This window comes from Eupeodes corollae, chromosome 2 (genome assembly GCF_945859685.1).
Source record: "Eupeodes corollae chromosome 2, idEupCoro1.1, whole genome shotgun sequence".
NCBI lineage: Eukaryota > Metazoa > Arthropoda > Insecta > Diptera > Syrphidae > Eupeodes > Eupeodes corollae.
The window spans coordinates 107,702,947-107,722,129 of NC_079148.1; the positions used below are offsets into that span (position 1 = coordinate 107,702,947).

At 35.1% G+C, this 19,183-nt stretch overlaps 1 protein-coding gene across 1 annotated transcript in view; it reads left to right on the forward strand.

Moving 5' to 3' along the window:
- Positions 1 to 19,183, forward strand: part of LOC129947178 (uncharacterized) — a 337,053-nt gene that overhangs the window by 149,284 nt on the left and 168,586 nt on the right. The window contains exon 6 of the mRNA XM_056057626.1: positions 3,923 to 4,027. Coding sequence (XP_055913601.1) covers positions 3,923 to 4,027 — 105 coding nt within the window. The remainder of the gene's footprint in view (positions 1 to 3,922; positions 4,028 to 19,183) is intronic.

A 19,183-nucleotide genomic window follows, 5' to 3' on the forward strand; every position in this document is an offset into this window, starting at 1 on the left:
TGCAATATAAAAAACAGTCATCCATGGCCACAGTGTAATATTATCATATGAGATGAATGCACTATATTACTTTAGGCTTTGAACAGGACATTAAAAGGTAAAAAAACAACGACAGACTTTTTGGCAGCACCCTTTTCGGGTGATTTCAGAAAAGCACTTTCTGTTATTCCGCGTTCAACGTACGCTGATGAGAATTAAGCGTGTTTAAAATCATCGCCACTGTGGCGTAATTTTGAAAAAGTACAACTGAAAGTAAGTATGACTTCAACTGTTCAACTGATTCAAGATCAACCCGCTGAATCATTTTCAAAACAACTGTTGGATATAGAAGACGGATAAGTTACTACAGATGAAACTGGATGCATAAAATTACCGGTCGATTTCAGATATTTCCCGATGTACACAGACAATATACAAATCATGAGGGGCCGGAAGAAAGAGCAACTTTAGCAGGGAAAAAAATGTGGATGTGAACGAATTAAATCCCAAGATATAACATTTGTTACCAAGAGACTTGCTACGAGCTGACGGCATCACCGCCGAACTATTCAAAGCAGCAGGCGATGACTTGGTAGGGAGCATGCAAAATGCAAAATTTGGTCGGAAGAAAGCATGCACGATGAGTGGAATCTCAGCATAGTGTGCCCGATACATAAGAAAGGAGACCCTCTAAACTGCGCCAACTACAGAGGCATCAGTCTCCTTAACATTGCGTATAAGATCCTCTCTGCCGTATTATGTGAACGTCTGAAGCCATTCGTCAACAACCTGATTGGTCCTTATCAGTGTGGCTTCAGACCAGGAAAGTCCACTATCGACCAAATATTCACACTACGGCAGATCTTGGAAAAAACCCAGGAGCTTCAAATCGATACCCACCATCTCTTTATCGATTTTAAAGCCGCGTATGACAGCATCTATAGGGAAGAGCTCTACCGAGCAATGTCTAGTTTTGGCATCCCTGTCAAACTTATCCGTTTGTGCAGAATGACGATGGAGAATGCACGCTGCTCTATCAAGGTCGGAAAAGATCTTACCGATGCATTTGATGTCAAAAAAGGTTTTAGACAAGGCGATGCACTGTCATGCGACTTCTTCAACATCGTTCTGGAAAGAATTGTGCAAAACTCAACCGTCAACACTAGAGGCCCAATCTTCCAAAGATCCATCCAATTACTCGGATACGCAGATAATATTGACATAATTGGAAGATCAAAGCTTGATGTCAGTGGAGCGTTTTTGAGCATTGCGACGGAAGCGAAGAAGATGGGTTTACTGGTCAATGAGGGCAAGACCAAGTATATGCTGTCATCAAAAAAGGACACTGAACGACGACGTCTTGGACAAAACGTCACCATGGACAGCTATAACTTTGAGTTAGTTAAGGACTTTGCTACCTAGGCACCGCTATTAATGCAGACAACGACACCAGCGCTGAAATCAAACGAAGAATAACTCTTGCAAATCGCTGCTTCTTTGGACTTAGAAGGCAATTGAGAAGTAAAGTCCTCTCTCGAGCATGTAAAATCACCATCTATAAGACACTCATCATCCCGGTTCTCATTTATGGCGCTGAGGCCTGGACCCTGTCAAAGAAAGATGAGAGCGTCTTAGGATGCTTCGAGAGAAAAATTCTTTGGGCGATTTTTGGTCCCGTACGCATAGATGGAGAATGGAGGAGAAGATATAACGACGAGCTGTACGGGCTGTACAGCGACACTGACCTAGTTAGCAGAATCAAAGTCCAACGGCTTAGATGGCTAGGTCATGTAGAGCGGATGGACATCAACGCTCCAGCCCGGAAGGTCTTCGAATCCAATCCCGAGGGACGGCGCAGTAGAGGAAGACCGCGACTCAGGTGGCGCACCCAGGTGGGAGAGGACCTCAACCAACTTGGCGTGCGAAACTGGAGACAGCTAGCTAGGGACCGAGCTGGCTGGAGACGCTTGTTGGTTGAGGCCCAGGTCCGCCCCGGACTGTAGCGCCACCTTAAGGGGGTATTCTGGTCTAGAAATTAAAAAAAATCGATTTTTTTTTCTTTTCATATTTTCATAGTTTAACTATTTAAGAATATGTCTACTAGAGGATTTTCCCAAATTCAAATTATTTTCGGAGAAATAAGTATTTTGCTGAGCAGCCATCCAAATCGGTTGGGCTGCAACTAATAGAACAAAAGACATAATGGGGTACTTTAAACGCGTTTTTCTCAGAACTGTCTTTTTGAATCTTATACCCACGATTTCTCAGGTTCTGCCGAACCGATTTACTTGAAATTTTAAGAAAGTCTTCTTTAGGGACTTGTCTACGTCCGGAACTACGGCCATCCCCAAATTTTTATTTTTACTATTTTTAACAAATCGAAGAATGTTCAAAAAAATGGTAAATTTTTTGTATTTTTCTTTAGACAGCCGCCATTTTGTAAAAAAAAATGTTTGTAACTTTTCCGTTGTTCCAGACATTGCGACATTATTGTAGATTAATAATCTTTTTTAGTTTTTGATTTCAGATTTCTAGGAGAGTTAAAATCGTGGGTATGGTCACGCACCAAATTTTTGAGACGCACTACTCTATCAGCTGATAACTAACGGAATTTTTATTTTTTTTTTACTTTTTTATTTTTTTTGTATGCTTCTAATGTGAATAAATAATGTATAAAAAAATTGATGGCAAAATTGTAGCTTGCTTTTTTCTACAGCACTTCAAAAATTACATAAAATTCATGTCTCTAGACCAGAATACCCCCTTAAGTATGTAAGTAAGTAAGTAAGACTTGCTACAATACAAAATACAAATACAGTTTGTGATGCTACAAAAGTTGTACATCAACCAACTGAGTTGTTGAACTTATTACCGCTAGTCCCTATTATACCTACAGATGAGCCAATTCAATTCAAAGGCCTTCAATTTCCAATAAGATTGGCATTTTCAATGATTATCAATAAGTTTTAAGGCCAAAAGATGTATGTGTCCTTAGATTTGAGCACTTCAGATTTTCTCACAGACGATCAAACGTGGAGTGTCGTCAAAGTGGGCAAACCATCCAGTTAGTTTGTATTAAGCGATTGATATTATATGATATATAACGATACGTATATAATTTTAAAGAATTAATTTTTATAAATAAAAAAATTGTTGGTGATTTGTTATTTTAATATTTTGTCACCACTAACAATGCTCTATACCTCTCTCACTTATATACTACATTTTTAAAATAAGTTAAATATTTTTAGCAAAATATTCTTTAGAAATTTTTATATGACAAAGCAACGTTTGTCGGGTCAGCTAGTTAATAGTATAAATATTGTTAGTTTTATAACTTTTTCTTTTTGATCACAGAAGAAAGTCTTAATATGTGAGGAAATATAGAGTAGTTAGAGTCGTATGAACGACAGACAATTTTGTTCTCTATCATTTTTACCATCTTATGTGAATTTTTCATTTATTATAAATAATTTAACCTTAAATTTCTGTCTTCGACGTTCAAAAAGGTAATTACCATAAAAATCTATCAAGAAATTAAAATTACTTTCCATTTTATGCAGTTCATAAAAATAATCTTAAATAAAATTAAATTCAAACTTTTCATTACTTTCTCACTTCATTAATTTTTGTTTTGTTGTGTGTGTGTTAGAGTTTCTTTGTGTGTCAAATTGACAAGTTGGAAAGAAAACTTCAAGAGTATCCCTTCTTTTCTAATCTTTTTTTGTTTTTATATTCTTCCGTCTGAATGACATATAATTTTAGTATCATTTTTATTGCTCTAGCTTTTTCAAGACAATAAACAGGATACAAAAAAAACTTCTAAAATAGCCGAAACATTTTACCCTATACATCTTTGTGTTTAATGTTTTATGTTAATGTTCCTTTTTTGTCATTATATTGTTTCTGTATTTTCATATTTTTATTTTTTTATCAATTTCAGCTTAGCGAGTTGGGTCGTCCTTTTACAGGCGGTTCGTGGTGTGGAAAAGCAACTGGGCCACAACTCTACTTTAGTGAAACATCAACAGTGACAGCATCCGTAAAGGTGAGAATTATAATTTTTTATCAATGAATTATAATAAATTACATTTATACGTCAGAAAAGTGTACTTAGTTTAATTGATTTCGTTTAAATAACTGAGCCGAAAGTTGTCCTTTAGAATGCATAAAAGTTTAATAAGCATTTTATTTAAATCTTTTACATCTTTGAAGTTCTATAATACCTTATACTCGTAGGCTTAAGTGTAAAATTTTGAAATTTTTGAAACGAAAAAATCACAGAAAATCAAAAATTTCGGACTTTAAGAATTGAACAATGGTGGTATCTGGACATTTCCTTCTTAAAGAAGCAAGGAATGTTGATTTAAGGAACACTAAACAGTAAGAAATTGATAATTCTTAAAGATTACTACAATATTTTTGATGCCACCAAAACAAAAGCTGTATCCTTAAAGTATCTAGATCCTATCTTATCTTATCACGTCATGTTTTTGAAATACACACACTTCAAAATTCCAAAATGAACATTATGAAAATAGGGTTTATTTTAGTGAATACAAATTTATGATTTTTTTTTTGCTTTTGAATCTTTGATGGTTTTCCAAATCTATACCATGTTCAATATTGAGTTAAAATGTTGGTATTATTTCATACAATTTTTGAAAAATCCATATTTATTGTTTCATTTTATATTTTAAAATTTCGTATTGGGGGATCAATTTCAAAAACCTGAAATGGTGGAGAAATAAAAAAGTAAAATAGAAATTCAGAAAAACAGAATCGTTTGGCAGTTTTGTGTGATCAATTATGCCTTAATGGTGTTTCTTTTAATGATGGAATATTTTGTTATAGGACCTCATAAGAGTGGCTCTAACTGTCTTATAAATTGGATCTATTTACTCGTAACCAGATAGTTTAGCAAATTGTCATTAAAAGCCTTTTTTCCCCATTTGTCTTTGAGGGGCAGTAATGACCATTTCGCCCACATTTAGAACTAGCACTATAGCAAAATTATTTTTAAAATACTTTCAAGTTTAAAGTTCTTTCTTTTTATTAGAATGTGATAAGAAATCTAACTTTTATCTCGCCTGGAGTGCAATTTGTTATCAAAAAATGTTGCCGTATGAATTTCAAAACTTACAGACTACGTGAGATCCAAACTAAATTCTACTAACTACTTCCTACCTACACACACATAAGTTTCACATCGAAAAAATTATCTAGCCTGCTTGATTATAGTACAGGGACTACCTGGGATTTTGTGGATCCTTGTCCTTATCTCTGCATGCCTTTTGTTATGTTTGTATCGTCATTCAGAATTAATCATCGCCTATACACTTTTGGGTAAATAATAACCCAAAAACTACAAATATCACCCAATTCATGACTGCGTAATGAAGCACCGAAGTGCCGAGGAACATCATCAATATTATGGCTTCAAGAGAGTGAGTCAAAACAACCCTTCTCACCCGCAATCACTATACAAATACCTATACATATGTATATATAGATCCTAATGAATGAAGTGGTTCTTTTATGTTATCTCCTTGTCTGCGTATGTCCAATATATGCATAGGTATTCATACGTAGGTTATACAATAAAACGCATACACATTCATATACACAGTAGACACACAATTCAAATATCCTTTTTCTTTAATTTGAACAGCAATTCGGATGAGAATGAGAGTTCATGCTCGTTCGTTTCCGTTGTTGTTTGGAACAAACGTTTTTATTGGCAAAGGGGGCATTAACAGCAATTTTATTTGTATTCTGGTCAATGTTATACACAGGATCAGAGGATGTGTCGTTCTCCATACCAACTACCAACGACAACGACAACTGTCGAGGACGAACGACCCAAACATCAGTAGCGTCGTCGTCGTCAGCAGGTGTGAGTAAGTGGGTGTTTTTTTTTTTTGTTTACTGTATGGTGTATGGAATATGTTGCGGTGGGTCAGAGCACGGTGTGTATAGGGTATTGTATTTTTTGTTGTCATGTTGTGTTTGGTTTTTATTAAGGTTTTTGGGGGAATAACTGGTTCGTTACGTCATTGGCAAGGTATTTTGTGTAACCGCACAGAGGGCTCGCTCTGTTTGACCAAAATAAAGGATGTTCATATTAACTTCATATATACATGTGTGTGTGAACAAACCTAGCTTATAGCATATTTTTACCATGATTGGTGTTGGTGAAGGGAAATTGGAAAATATTACAAACCAGGCCAGGGTTCTGCAAAAACTGTGGTTGGTCATTGTTTCTGATTGGATTTTTGCAAGAAAAACAAAACATCAACAAAATAAAAAAAAAAACAAGAATGAAGCAAATATTCCTGCTGACATATTGGAAGTTTTTATTTTTTTACTATTTTGCAGTTAACAAATAATTACATATACAAATATCAACTTTTTTCACACTTCAATTTGCTTGTAAGGACACAAATATAACCCAACTATATATTTGTGCTTTAAGGCTTTACCATCGATGCCTGGCAATGTAATGGTTTCCATGGTTTGATATGTTAGCAGTGATTTTATGAAAAAACGCACCTATCCATTTTTTGTTTTTAGAATAATAACTGATAAAATAAAAAAACTAACAAAAGGTAGAATTAAATGAAAACCTACCTTCAAAAATGTATATATGTTTTTGTATACCTTTTATAGGTCGTTAAAAGGGTTGGCAGTTGCAGATGAGAACATGGAAATGTTTTATGTAGTTTTGGTTGAGAATTATTGTTTGTACAAAAACCTTAGCCCATTTATCTTCCATTGACGCTGTTTACAATTTATGATTTTAAGGCAACTCATATTGTCATCATTTTATCTAGCTACCACTTATGTTTCTTAAATTTCAATTTCAAAAATCTAACTCGGGAGAGAGCTTTGCTACTCAGTTGCTATCTTAAAGCCAAAGAAACAGCGGTTATCAAGAGTTATACTTCGCTTGATCTCAGCGCTGGTGATGTTTTCTGCGTTAATAGTGGAGCCTAGGTAGACGAAGTCCTTACACGCATTTACTTTGTTGTGCCCTCATAACCGTTAAACCCTTTTTTGCCGCCTCTGCCTCAACACTCACAAAAGTCCCACTGACATCACGCTGAGTTTTTCCGATTATGTCAATATCATCAGCATATGCTAGTAATTGGACACACTTTTGAAAGAAAGTGCCTCTAGTGTTGACGTGTGAGCTGTGCACTATTCTTTCAAGTACGAAGTTGGAAAAATCGCACGACAGCGCATCACCTTCTAAATCCATTTTTGACATCAAAAGATTATGTTAAGGTGTTTTCCAACCTTTATGGAGCAGCGTGAATTCTCCATGGTCATCCTGCACAAAGTCTCTAGTCTCTGTAGATGCTGTCATATGCGTCTTTGAAATCGATGAAAAGATAGTGGGTGTCGATCTAGTGTTCTTGGGTTTTTTCCAGGATCTGCCGTAATGTAAATATTTGATCAACTGTGCATTTTCCTGGTCTAAAACCACACTGATAAGGACCCATTAGGTTGTTGACGATGAGCTTTAGACGTTCACATATTACGGCAGAGAAGATTTTATAAGCATTGTTCAGAGGGTCTTCTTTTTTCAGAATTGGGCAAACAATATGGATGAGGTTCAATTTATCGGGCATGCTTTTTTCCGACCATATCTTACAGATAAGTTGGTACATGCTCCTAGCCAAACGATCTCCAGCTGCCTTGGAGAGCTCGGCATTCAATCCAACTGCTCCAGCGGCTTTGTTAGACTCCAGCTTAGACATGGCAACCTTTACTTCGTTTAATTCGGGAGGACGGGATCGTTGGCTTTCGTCGTCTATGTTGAATGGATCATTCTGCCTGACAGAGGAATTTGGTTCGTTTTTGCCGTTAAACAGGAGTGGTCCTTCCATATCCTCAGCATTGACTGCGATTCCACTAGGATGTTTCCACTTTAGTCGTCGCAGCCTTCGGTTCAAGGTTTATATAATTCTGAATTTTGTTTCACCTTGTCATACAAATTTCGAACTTATATCCTGGTTTTGAACCTCTCCACATGTTTGACGGCATGCTTCTCTCTTTTTCCTTCGAAGAATTCGGTGTTCCTTTAGATTTTTCTGCTCATAGAGCTCCATGCACTAGCTAGAATGTTTTTTTTTTAGTTCCACTCTCAAAACATCTCAACAAAATTGATAATTCAATCCTTTGAAGTCATACAGCCTTGATACCTCTTATTCTTTATTTTAACTACATGTGAAATTTCATTACAACCAACCTCATGCAATCTACTATTTTCAACAATTGAACATGACAACTATTTCTCCTAAATTAAATATGAAAGGTGGTTTATGTCGAATATTTAAGGCTTCACTGCTATGTTCCAGAAGTTCTGGGAAAACTAATCTGGTTCTATTTTTCTTTACAAAATAAAGAAAGAATCACTGCTTTTTATTCCTTAAGCCAAAGTGCTGTCAAAGATTCAACAACACATCCTTAACAAAACAAAAATTAATAAACAAATCCCCTTCAATTTTTGTAAAAGAAAAACCCATCAAAAACAAATCCCATCACTCCAGGCCAAGGCAATCAACATTGACACGTCAGTAAAAACAAGAATCAAAACTTCTATAGCTAGAAGTAAATTCGTAAAACCCAACTGAACCACCTTACTCAATACGTTAACGTTTACGGCACACAACGCAACGATGCGATGACGTGTTGATTGATAGAGGATTTGTTTTTATAAACCCGCATCGTTAGAGTAGGCCTTTGGCTTTCTTTCAAAATCTGCCTATTCCTACAGACAAACATACACACATATCATACATATATTTTTAGACTTCCTACCTTTTATAAAAATCTTCTGTGTCATTTTACCTATACCTTCCCTGTTATTCCCTCTTTAAAGCTTAGTGTCAGTTGCATGTTTCGATATACGCTTTTAACATCATCATATCCAATCCAAAGTTTGTTAAATATTCTGTTGTAAGCCAGAGTTAAGGAAAATTTCAAACAAAACACTACAAGAAACACACGAAAACGTTTTAGGGGCTCAGATTTTGTATCTATCTTGTCAGGGACAATAGTCCAAAACACGCATGTTTATTTTTGTATAGATTGTATGTAAGCCCACCTGTGCGTTTTATGTGATGATGTTTCCAAACTCACAAAACGCTAGCAGTATGTATTCAAAAAAGAACACCTTCACTTCTTTTGAGTGCCATAATACCCCAGTTTTGTTAAATGTTATACTAGACGCCCTGACGGGACGTGCATTTTCCATCTAAATGGAAGAGGATCGAAATAAACACAGTTCGATTTGCGTGGCCACCAGCTTATACGTGCTATCTGAGCTTCGAGGTTCGGCAGCATGTACTACCTTACCTACAAATACAAATAGAACATAACATGGGTGAAAGTGAGGATGTAATACATACGTATTCGTAAAATTATTGTTCACTCTTAGTTCAGTCATGTCTTCGGGCCTATTGCACATTATGTAAGAGTTGCCATAGGTATTCAAATTCTAGTTGGTTTTAATATTGTAAGACAGAGTTCGGCTTAAAATTGGGTGGCGTGCTCGTCATTTTTGCATTTTTGCACATTTTTATAGAACTGCAAAAACTGTCTATTACCGGCAAAAAATACTGCAATGTAACAAAGGCAGTAAGAATTTTTCGTCATTTTATAAAAACATAAGGAATTCTTCCTAGGTTCCTATGCTTGTTGTCAATGACACTCCGTTAGTTAGCTCTATTGAAACAGCTAACTTGTTTGTACGGCAGTTTCCTGAAAATTCCACCTTAGCAGATAGTGTCATGGCTCCTCCAGTTCTTGATCGCGTAAATGATTCTATAGGACCAATCTTTTTTCTTACTCGTACTGTGACTCGAGAGTTCTTAAAGATTTCAACATTCATAAATCTGCTGGTACGGATGGTATCTCTGCTATTTTTCTGAAGAGGTGGTCTGCCACGCTGGCAAAAACACGGCTTAAGCTTTTCATCTACACTGTTCTTCTGGGCTGGTTCCTATAAGTTAGAAATCTGCACTTGCCCAACCAACCAAAAAAAGGCGAATCTTCTCTTTCCGCAAATTATCGACCGATAGCACTAACGTTCTTTAAAGTCGTGGAAAATATCTCGACAAACGGAAGCTTTCGTAGCAATAGATCCAATAATGATCCTATGGTTTATCTCACCGAACAGTAGCACACATCGTTTTGGAGAAAGTAAGAAAATTTCACTTGATACTTTAAAAACATTTGATAAGGTTTGACATGTTGCTCTCTACTTAAAAATACGTGGTGTGCCCCTGGACTCCGTTTTGTCTCCGACCCTTTTTTCTTATTTTTTGAAATGATCTCTTGTCTGCAACTTCTAATCCAATACATTGTTTCGCTGGCGATAGCGCTCTTAACTTTTCACAATCGTTTTCAGACTTATAGCCCTCCTCTTCGGATTTGGAACTGCAACGACAATATGATAAGCTCATGAAATTCCAATCTACACATCAGCATTGTACAATGGGGAATCAAAAACAGTGTTGAATTTAATGCTGTCTTATATGATAAAAACGAGAAATACTCTCTTTGCCACTATCCATGAGTGGCACTCGCATATGGGAAACTAAAAATCTTGACATCCTCGTAATGTGCATCAGCAACGACCTTTCCTGGAGCGATCGCATACGCGATGTCGCCAAAAAAACCCGCAAGATGTCTAGGTTTTTTGAGAAGATGCACGACATTTTTCTGTCCGTCTGGTTTGGCTACAATCTTCAAAACATATAAGTCTGAAACTCAAGTACAATTCTCATCTCTGGGCTGGTGCTCCAGTAACTTATTTAAGCCTCTTTGACAGTATTCAAGGAAGAACTTTTAAAATGATTGGTGACATGAACATCATCAACTCGATTACGTCATTCGAACATCTTCGTAAAGTTTCTTGTCTTACCTTTTTTTCCATTATTTTAACAGTCCTCCCCTTAAACAACACATCCTCCCCTGTACACCAACACATCCTACATATCTAACCCTTCGCTCTTTTTCTAATGCTCACATTGTATCTTTGACATATTAAAAGTATACAAAACCCGCTTGGTGTTCGCTAATTATAAAAAACATAGATAAGCGATATAGAATTTTTAAAACAGATGCAAATCGTTAATTAAAGAAATAAACAGTAATGGACCGAGGTGACTTCGTTGAGGTACATTAAAAATAACTTTGAATTGAATTGACATGAAAGGTTACACCTGTACATGATGCTATACCATCTATTTTTAAGATTTGACGAAATCCACATAACAGAAGAATGGTTCGATACAATGTTACTTAATTTTATAAGAAGAATTTCATGACTTAAGTTTTCAAATGCCTTTTTAAAGTCTGTAACAATGCAAGCGACTTAAAAGTCTTATTCGGATGCATCCACATAAAAATAAGAAAATTCAAAATTTATGCTTGAAATTCGATATATAAATCATTAATTATTTAATGGTATTATCATCTAATCGATGGTGCTGAGAAGAAAAGTTTTCAGGACATTTTGTTTTGGTGACATATCTGTCAAATCTTTTTTTATTATTTAGTTGCTTATGTTAAATCATCATGCAAGTTACACAATTCAACAGAACGATCAAATGATAAAACTTTATTCTCAAAATGCGTGTTCGTTAACCCAAACGCTTCGCGCATGGCTCCCACTTTACGGTAGACTGGTGGCACTTCACAGTCGACTCTTCAACATTTGGTGACCAAATTTGAGACAAATTTTTTAGTAAGCAATAAGGCAACACCCGTACGTTCAAGGAACGCAAGATCGACAGAAAGCATCGCTGCGATCCGTGCAAGTGGACAGTAGAACCCAAGGCAGTCTATTCCTCGCCGTGCACATGAACTGGGTCTTTCGCAGAATTCAATTTGGTGAATTTGGGGTCAAGACTAGGGTCAACATGAGTACAAGATCCAACTGACCCAGGAGCTCAATGACCATAGGCAACGCCATTTGTTAGCTGACTGGGCTTCAAGGACCGCAATTTTGGCCGAAAAATCATCTTTAGTGAGGAAGCGCATTTTTGAATGAATGGCTGTGTTAGCAAACAAAATTGTCGTAAATGGGATGATACCAACCCACGAAAGATTCACCAAGTGATAATGGATCCTCAAAAAGCTACCGTTTGGTGTGGATTTTGGGATAATTGGTCTGTACTTTTTTGAAAACTACATTAGTGAGGAGGTCACCGTCAACAGCGAGCACTACATAAAGATGATACTTAATTTCGTATGGCGCAAATTGAACCATATGGGTCGCATGTGCTTCCAGCAGGACGGCGCGGCACTACGTGGCACACAGCAAACGCCAAAACATTACACAAAACATCTACTGACCCTTATTGAAAAACTCTATAGAATTACTTAAAACAGAAGCCCAATCATTAATAAATAAAACAAACAGCAATGGACCATGGTGACTCCCTTAAGGCACACCAGAATTGACTTTAAATTGACATGAAATATTAGGTTATGCAAAAGACTGCGAATGATTCCCGAGCTTTAGAAATGTTGAAATACAAAATTACCCACATAAAGGGAAAGGTACCACCCAAATATGCTTAAAAGTGCTTAAAATAGCACGCTAGGAATCTTCAGTAGCCAGAAACCATTTATAATAAAACAATATTTGTGTGTTTTATTTAGCTTTACTTTCGATTTTTTTATTATTAATTTTTAACATTTGTTTGTCTATTTAAAGACATTTTTTGTATCTCTCTTTTTGGCAGAAAATTATAGGTCCCCTTTAAAGTTCATTCCCATGATAGGGCATGATTCCTCATCACAACTCTACCAAAATTCATTTATTTAAACTTTAATTCCTGCAGCAAATTTTTTTTCCAAATACTGTCAAATTTATTACAGTCGCAACATTTTTTATTACTTTACTTATGTCTTTATACATACATAAGCATACGCCTATACAAACAAAGATTTTTAAGTCTTAATTTTTAATTCCACGTTTGTGTGTTTTTTTTTCTGTCCAAGGTTGCAAAAAAAAGAAATAATGTTTTTTGGCACAACATCCTTTATTATACGGCAACCATGTTAAAGCATTGAAACAAGCGCTTGTTTTCGACTCATCGTCGACGTTGTCGTTGTCGACGTCGTCGGTCTTTTTCGTTATAGAAAACAACAACAACAAGAGCGGAAAAAAGTTAGAGATTTAAGAGGGATGGAGGATAACTAGGAGGCCTACATAAATGTGTCGGGATTCGAGTTGTGTCGGCACGTTTGTGAGATTTTCAAGGAAAGATTATGAGGTGTATTGTTTGTCGAGGATGGACTGGGGGGCGTGTTGCATCACAGTGATATAGGCACTCAAAAATGTCGACGGCAGTACCAGAGTCCAACAACACACATACTCGCACAATAACACACAACGATGATGTGGAAAGGCTTTTGTCTGGGCTGCGAACATGATGCAGCAGCAGCGAAGCTTTAACGGATTCTATGCCAGAGGCTATACCCGATAAAAGGGGGCTGTCGAAGGGGCTGGTGTTGGGTTGAGGTTGCAAATGGAACATAAAATACAGCAATATACAATTTAGAAAGAGAAGATGCAGAATGCATCTAAGCATAAATGGTTCTATATGCATTGTACTATAGTGCATGGAAGTCATAGTGCTGCTCTGCTACTAGTTTTGCGTACCGTAATGTGTATGACTTTTACGTTTACCCATTCATCCTACTTTGCGCGAGGATTTGTGTGGGTGCCTTGGACCGCACAATAATTTTCAGATTCATTGCTGGACACTTCATATACTGATGTTGATGCTGATGGTGTATGGACGACGATGACTATGACAGCGACGACGACAACAGGGGTGGATGGACGAACAGACAGACGCCGCCGACGAAAGAGGAAAACATGTTTGTTCAAAATGTTTTTTTTTTATTTCCTTTTTATATATATTGTCATTTGTTGTGTATGCAATGCAAGGCTGTTCAACAGCCCGGGACATCCTTACTAACGAGTATGTTATTATGTATGAGCTGTTTTGGATAAGGAGGCTGTTTTTTTATTAATGTTGTGAGTGTATCGTTCATATAGTTTCTTTCTACACTTCCTATACGTTATGTTGAACAGACTAACAGCCTTTGGGAAGCTTTACAGCTGCTTCAATCATTTGGCACTCCATCTACTAGGACACATATCCAACACAAAACACTCGGGATAAACGTGTGTGTTCATTGAAAATTCTATGACAATCCTTTTCTGATGCAAAGATAATCGTTAAATGGACGGGACAAGGATTTCGGTGCAATGTCTTTTTTTTTTTTTTTTTGTTAGAGGGGTTCTTGGAGTATACATCTAAATACATATTGAGGTTGTCAACCTCCACCCTCATCGTGGTTATCACCGCACAACCGTGCTCAACTTCGCAGGCCATCAGGTGTAGGCGATGTCACTTAGGGGTTCTGTGTGTTGCTCCTCGTCCAACAGAATTCTGCGGCAAGGATTGTTTATGAGTGTGTGAAAGATTCTATCGACTTGGTGTGGATTACCGATGTCATTTCATGTGTTTTTGATAACACCTCCAGTTCTTTGAATCAAACTGAACACATACAGAAGATTGTACCAATTTGTTCTTGGGAAATTTATTGGTTTATCTGCTGATGGCAACATAGCAGCATATCGCTTGTTAGAATTTTGTTGGTTTTGACCAATTATAATTGACCTTGATTCGATTAAATGATTACAGGGTTTCTTAATAGGTGAACTTTTTCTATATATTTCCTTGGCTCCAGTGGGTTGTTTTTTATAGCTCACAGCTCATTTAGTTCAAAAACTAAGTAGCAGTGTTTAAGAAGTATCAATATAAATATCTTTGAAGGAAATCGTATATTTACATATGTTGTTAAAAGTGAGTAACTAGAGAGCCTTAATGGAGTAGTAGGGATACCAACATTAAAAGTAATAAATTGACTTTTGGTAGTAAAAATGTTGCTTAGTAAAAATTTAAAGCAATAAATTAGCTTTTGAGCAGGATTAACTTATGTCTAGTTTTTGAAAAGTAGAAAACATGAATATTGTTTAGTATAAGGATTTATTTTATATTTGTTTTCATGGATTAAATGGTTCTTATAATAAAAAAATAAAATTGCAAGGATTTTGTCTGTTAAAATTTTATTTGAAATGTCTCTAGTTCTTACGAGATATTTTTTGTATAAGCGTGTGCTTGTAGCTTAGCGTACCCGTACGATAGGCATCCCTTTTTTCGTCTACCTTTAAGAGATATAAACCCCAAATAAATGTAGTTATACAGATAGAAAAACCTTTCAAAATATGCATGAGTAAGCTTCGAGATATGAGTTGGTTTTCTATTCTTGTTTTTACAGAAATTTAAATTTTAGTTGTGCTTAAGTAACTTTAGCAAAAATATAAAGCTATAAACTTAAATTAAATGCTTTTTTAACATTATTATGTTGTACTAAATTAATATGAATTAAAATAATATAAATCGACAGTCTTTCATTACAAAAAGGTTGGTATACGATTTTGAAATGTTTGTTATTTTCGGTAGGATTTCATTCAAACAATGTTAATGCATTTTTTTTTGTTTTATGAAAATTAATATTTTTTATAAAATGAAATATATTTAAGTCTTTCTTTTAAGACTTTCAAAAGAAGTTAGTGGGTGTTTTTTACTGTAGCAACTTAAAAAAGGTTAAGATTTTGGGTGACTTTAAACATCTCAGGAACGTTTTCAAAAGTAAACGTAAATAAAACTTATGGGTGATAATTATACAAAAGTTGTGTAACTTTTGAGGACATTTTCTTAACGATATTTATTAAATCGAACTTCTACAAATTCAGGTGTATATTATGGCTATTCTAATTTATATTGTTCCAAATCGGGCCGGCCACTTTTTTTAGTGCATAGTTAGGCATTCCAAAAATTAAGAATTTGGCTGCACAGGAGGCTATAGAGGATACATAGAGCTGATAAAATATACAGTTCTGAAAGTATTATAGTGAAATTTAAAAAAAAAAGAAATAAGTTAAAATCTCTCAGGATTTAATATATGAGCTTGCAAAACAGACTTTTGACATTTAACATTTAGTTTAACTAAATATTTCTAAGTAATCAAAAAACAATATAAATTAAATCTAACAATATTCAACTTCAAAGTACTAATGATCTTGAAATAAAGATTAATAACAATATACCTGACACAGGACTAACGCCAACGGACTGACGAAAAAGACAAAATTTGAGATTATAACCAGGAAACTACATTTTAAAAAACCAAAGTCTAATATGAATAAATTAAAATAAACTTTGGGTTAACAAAAAAATAACGCCTCACCAAAGGATTGACTGGCTTAGCACGTGTATAGACAAGAAACATAACCCAAACTCTGGTGGCCAAAAATAGAGACATTAAAACAATAGGGTTCTAACTCAAGTCGCATTTGAGAAAACAGGGATTGAATTTTTGATTGGATCTACACGGTTTTTGGAAAACACAATTTTTTACTAAGTTATATTGACCTGAATTTAAAAATCTACAATCTAGTCATCAATCAAACGTGATTGAAAAAATAGATAGAACCTTGTTAGTCAATGCTGAGACACAAATATGGATAAAATGAATCGAAAGAGCATACTCGATTATCTACGACCACATGTATAACTCAGTTTTGACAAAAAAGTCAGTAAGAACCCCGTTGTTCTAAGGTCGCGAAATTGTGGGACCCGCAAACTAATTTTAGTAACAACATTAAAATTCAAAGTGGGATTTGAAGTTGACTAATGTTAGTTTTATTTGCATTACACACAATCTTTCACATAACCCCACAAAAAGAAGTCAAGAGTTGTAAAATCGCATGATTCTGGTGACCAGTTGATATTTCTAGGAAGAGAAATTACGTGGCCAGGAAATGTCTCTTCTAATAAAGCCATAATTGCTCAAGTTATGCGATATGTAGCATCGTCTTGTTGAAACCACATAATTCCCCTTGTTTTCTTCTTTCTTTATCAATCAAAAAATAGTCGGTTTTCATACAACCATAACGCTCCGAATTCACGGTGGCAGTCATACCATTCTCGTTTTCGAAGAAGTATGGTCCAATCACACCTCCGGATCAAATAGCGCAATAAAAGTGACTTTTTGTCGATGTAATGGCCTCTTATTAAATACTAAAGGATTTTTAGAACCACAAATAAAATGTTGTTTATTAACATACCCATCCATTGAGAAATGTACTTTGTCACTGAAGAAAGTTTTGTTCGAAGAATCGACGTATACCACCCGTTATTCGACGTATATACCACGTTGTGAATGGTCAACTGGCTTCAATTGTTATATTGATGAACGTTTAAATACAATTTCAAAATACATCATTATGTGCCTAAGCACAGTCTTAATTCGGTATTCGAAAATACTTTCACTTACAGCAGCGATAATTTTAGTGGTACAAGCGAAACAATGATGAACAGTCTCTTGAAATTTCTTCACTTTTTTCCAATGGCTTTCGTACTTGGAAGATTATGTAAACTATAATCTCCTCTTAAAGGACGATATGTTGCTGTGCCAGAACCATCATTTTCTTAGTAGGTTTTAACAGTTTGTATGCGTTCTGCGATCCATTTTCGTAAATGTCAGACTTTCAACTGACCAAAACAATTGGTTTAACAACCTAGCTTGACATATGACGAATTCTAGCTGTAATGCTTTTAAAACCGCGAAATGGATAACCTGTTATATTATATTATTAACTTCCCATAGGAAGTTATTGTAATAGCTCAAGAACCAGAAGAGATATCGATTTCAAATAAATTTTGTTATACAGATAATAAGGCAGAAAGATGCAAAAAGGGCTCTCAAGAAAATTGAGTGGGTGGTTTTTTTTACCATAGTAGTTTAAAAAAAAGGTGAACATTTTGGTTAACCCTAAATATATTACGAACCAAAAACGCTAGAGACTTAAATTAAATTTTATAAAATGAATTGAAACGTGATATTAGAGAAACATATTTTTTGAAAAAAAATCCATTTAACAGTTTTTTTATAAATCAAAAAATCTAAAAACAAAATTTGTCACCTCCAAAATTGTACGACTTTAATCTGATTTCATCTCCAAAACAATTTTGTGCAACGAAGAATAATGTTTTTGACATCTGATACAATTTTGAGGAAAATCGAATTGATAATTTTTTTACAAAAAATAAAAACCTAAAAAAAATGTATAAAAGTTGGTAAAAATTGATTTTCGACTCAAATATCTTTTCAAAAATTTAAAAAAAAAACGAAAAAAACCTGTAATTGGCTTACAACTTTCATGGGGGTGCGGTGGCGTAGTGCGTAGTGCACTAGCTCCTCACACGCTAGATCGCTTGTTCAAGCCCAGCTCTGGCAAAAGTTCCTCAAAAAGTAAATTGAACATTAAAAAGCGAAAAGCACCACTAAAGGAGTCTGATGATCGGGTTGGTTCCCGTGAAATAGCTATAACTCCAGCCTATGAACTTGGTGGTAGCACACACAAGTTGTTGTTGTTTCATTCTAAATTTTCAATTGTAAATTCGGCAAGCAGCTGCCTAAAACTGCGAGTATAAAATTTCATACAAAAAAGGATTTGACTTCCAAAATAATGCAACGAAAACTATTGTTGTTTTTGGGTTTATGTAAAATCTTGAAAAAATTGAGGAAACGTTTTTTTTCACAAAAACTGAAAACCTAAAAAACATACCTAAAAGTAAGTAAGCAGACGGATATTGTCTTCAAACTACAGTATAAATTATTGAAAAATGTATCTTCAATTCTTTATATCTTGTAAATAAATGAGGGTATTGACTTCAAAATGATTTCATTATATGCCTTATTTTGCTGTTGACTGATACTGAATGGTATTTAAAAACACGTTGTCTGGTTCTTTTTATATAAGAAATAAAAATGTTCAAAAATACTACTTAAATTGATACAAATCGGTTATCGATTGAAAATCTGTGGAACAAAAGCAGACATTGAAACCAAACTAATTGTATCACATGCAAAATATTGTTCCTAACTTCAAGTTTAAAAAAAAATCAGTTATTTCTTTACTATAGAAACCACCGAATAATTTTTTCCGAAATTATTCAGTTAGTAATTTACAACAAAATTTATATCTATGTACATCAAAATAAAAGACATTTTTAATGTTTCAACAGACCTTTTAGAAGAT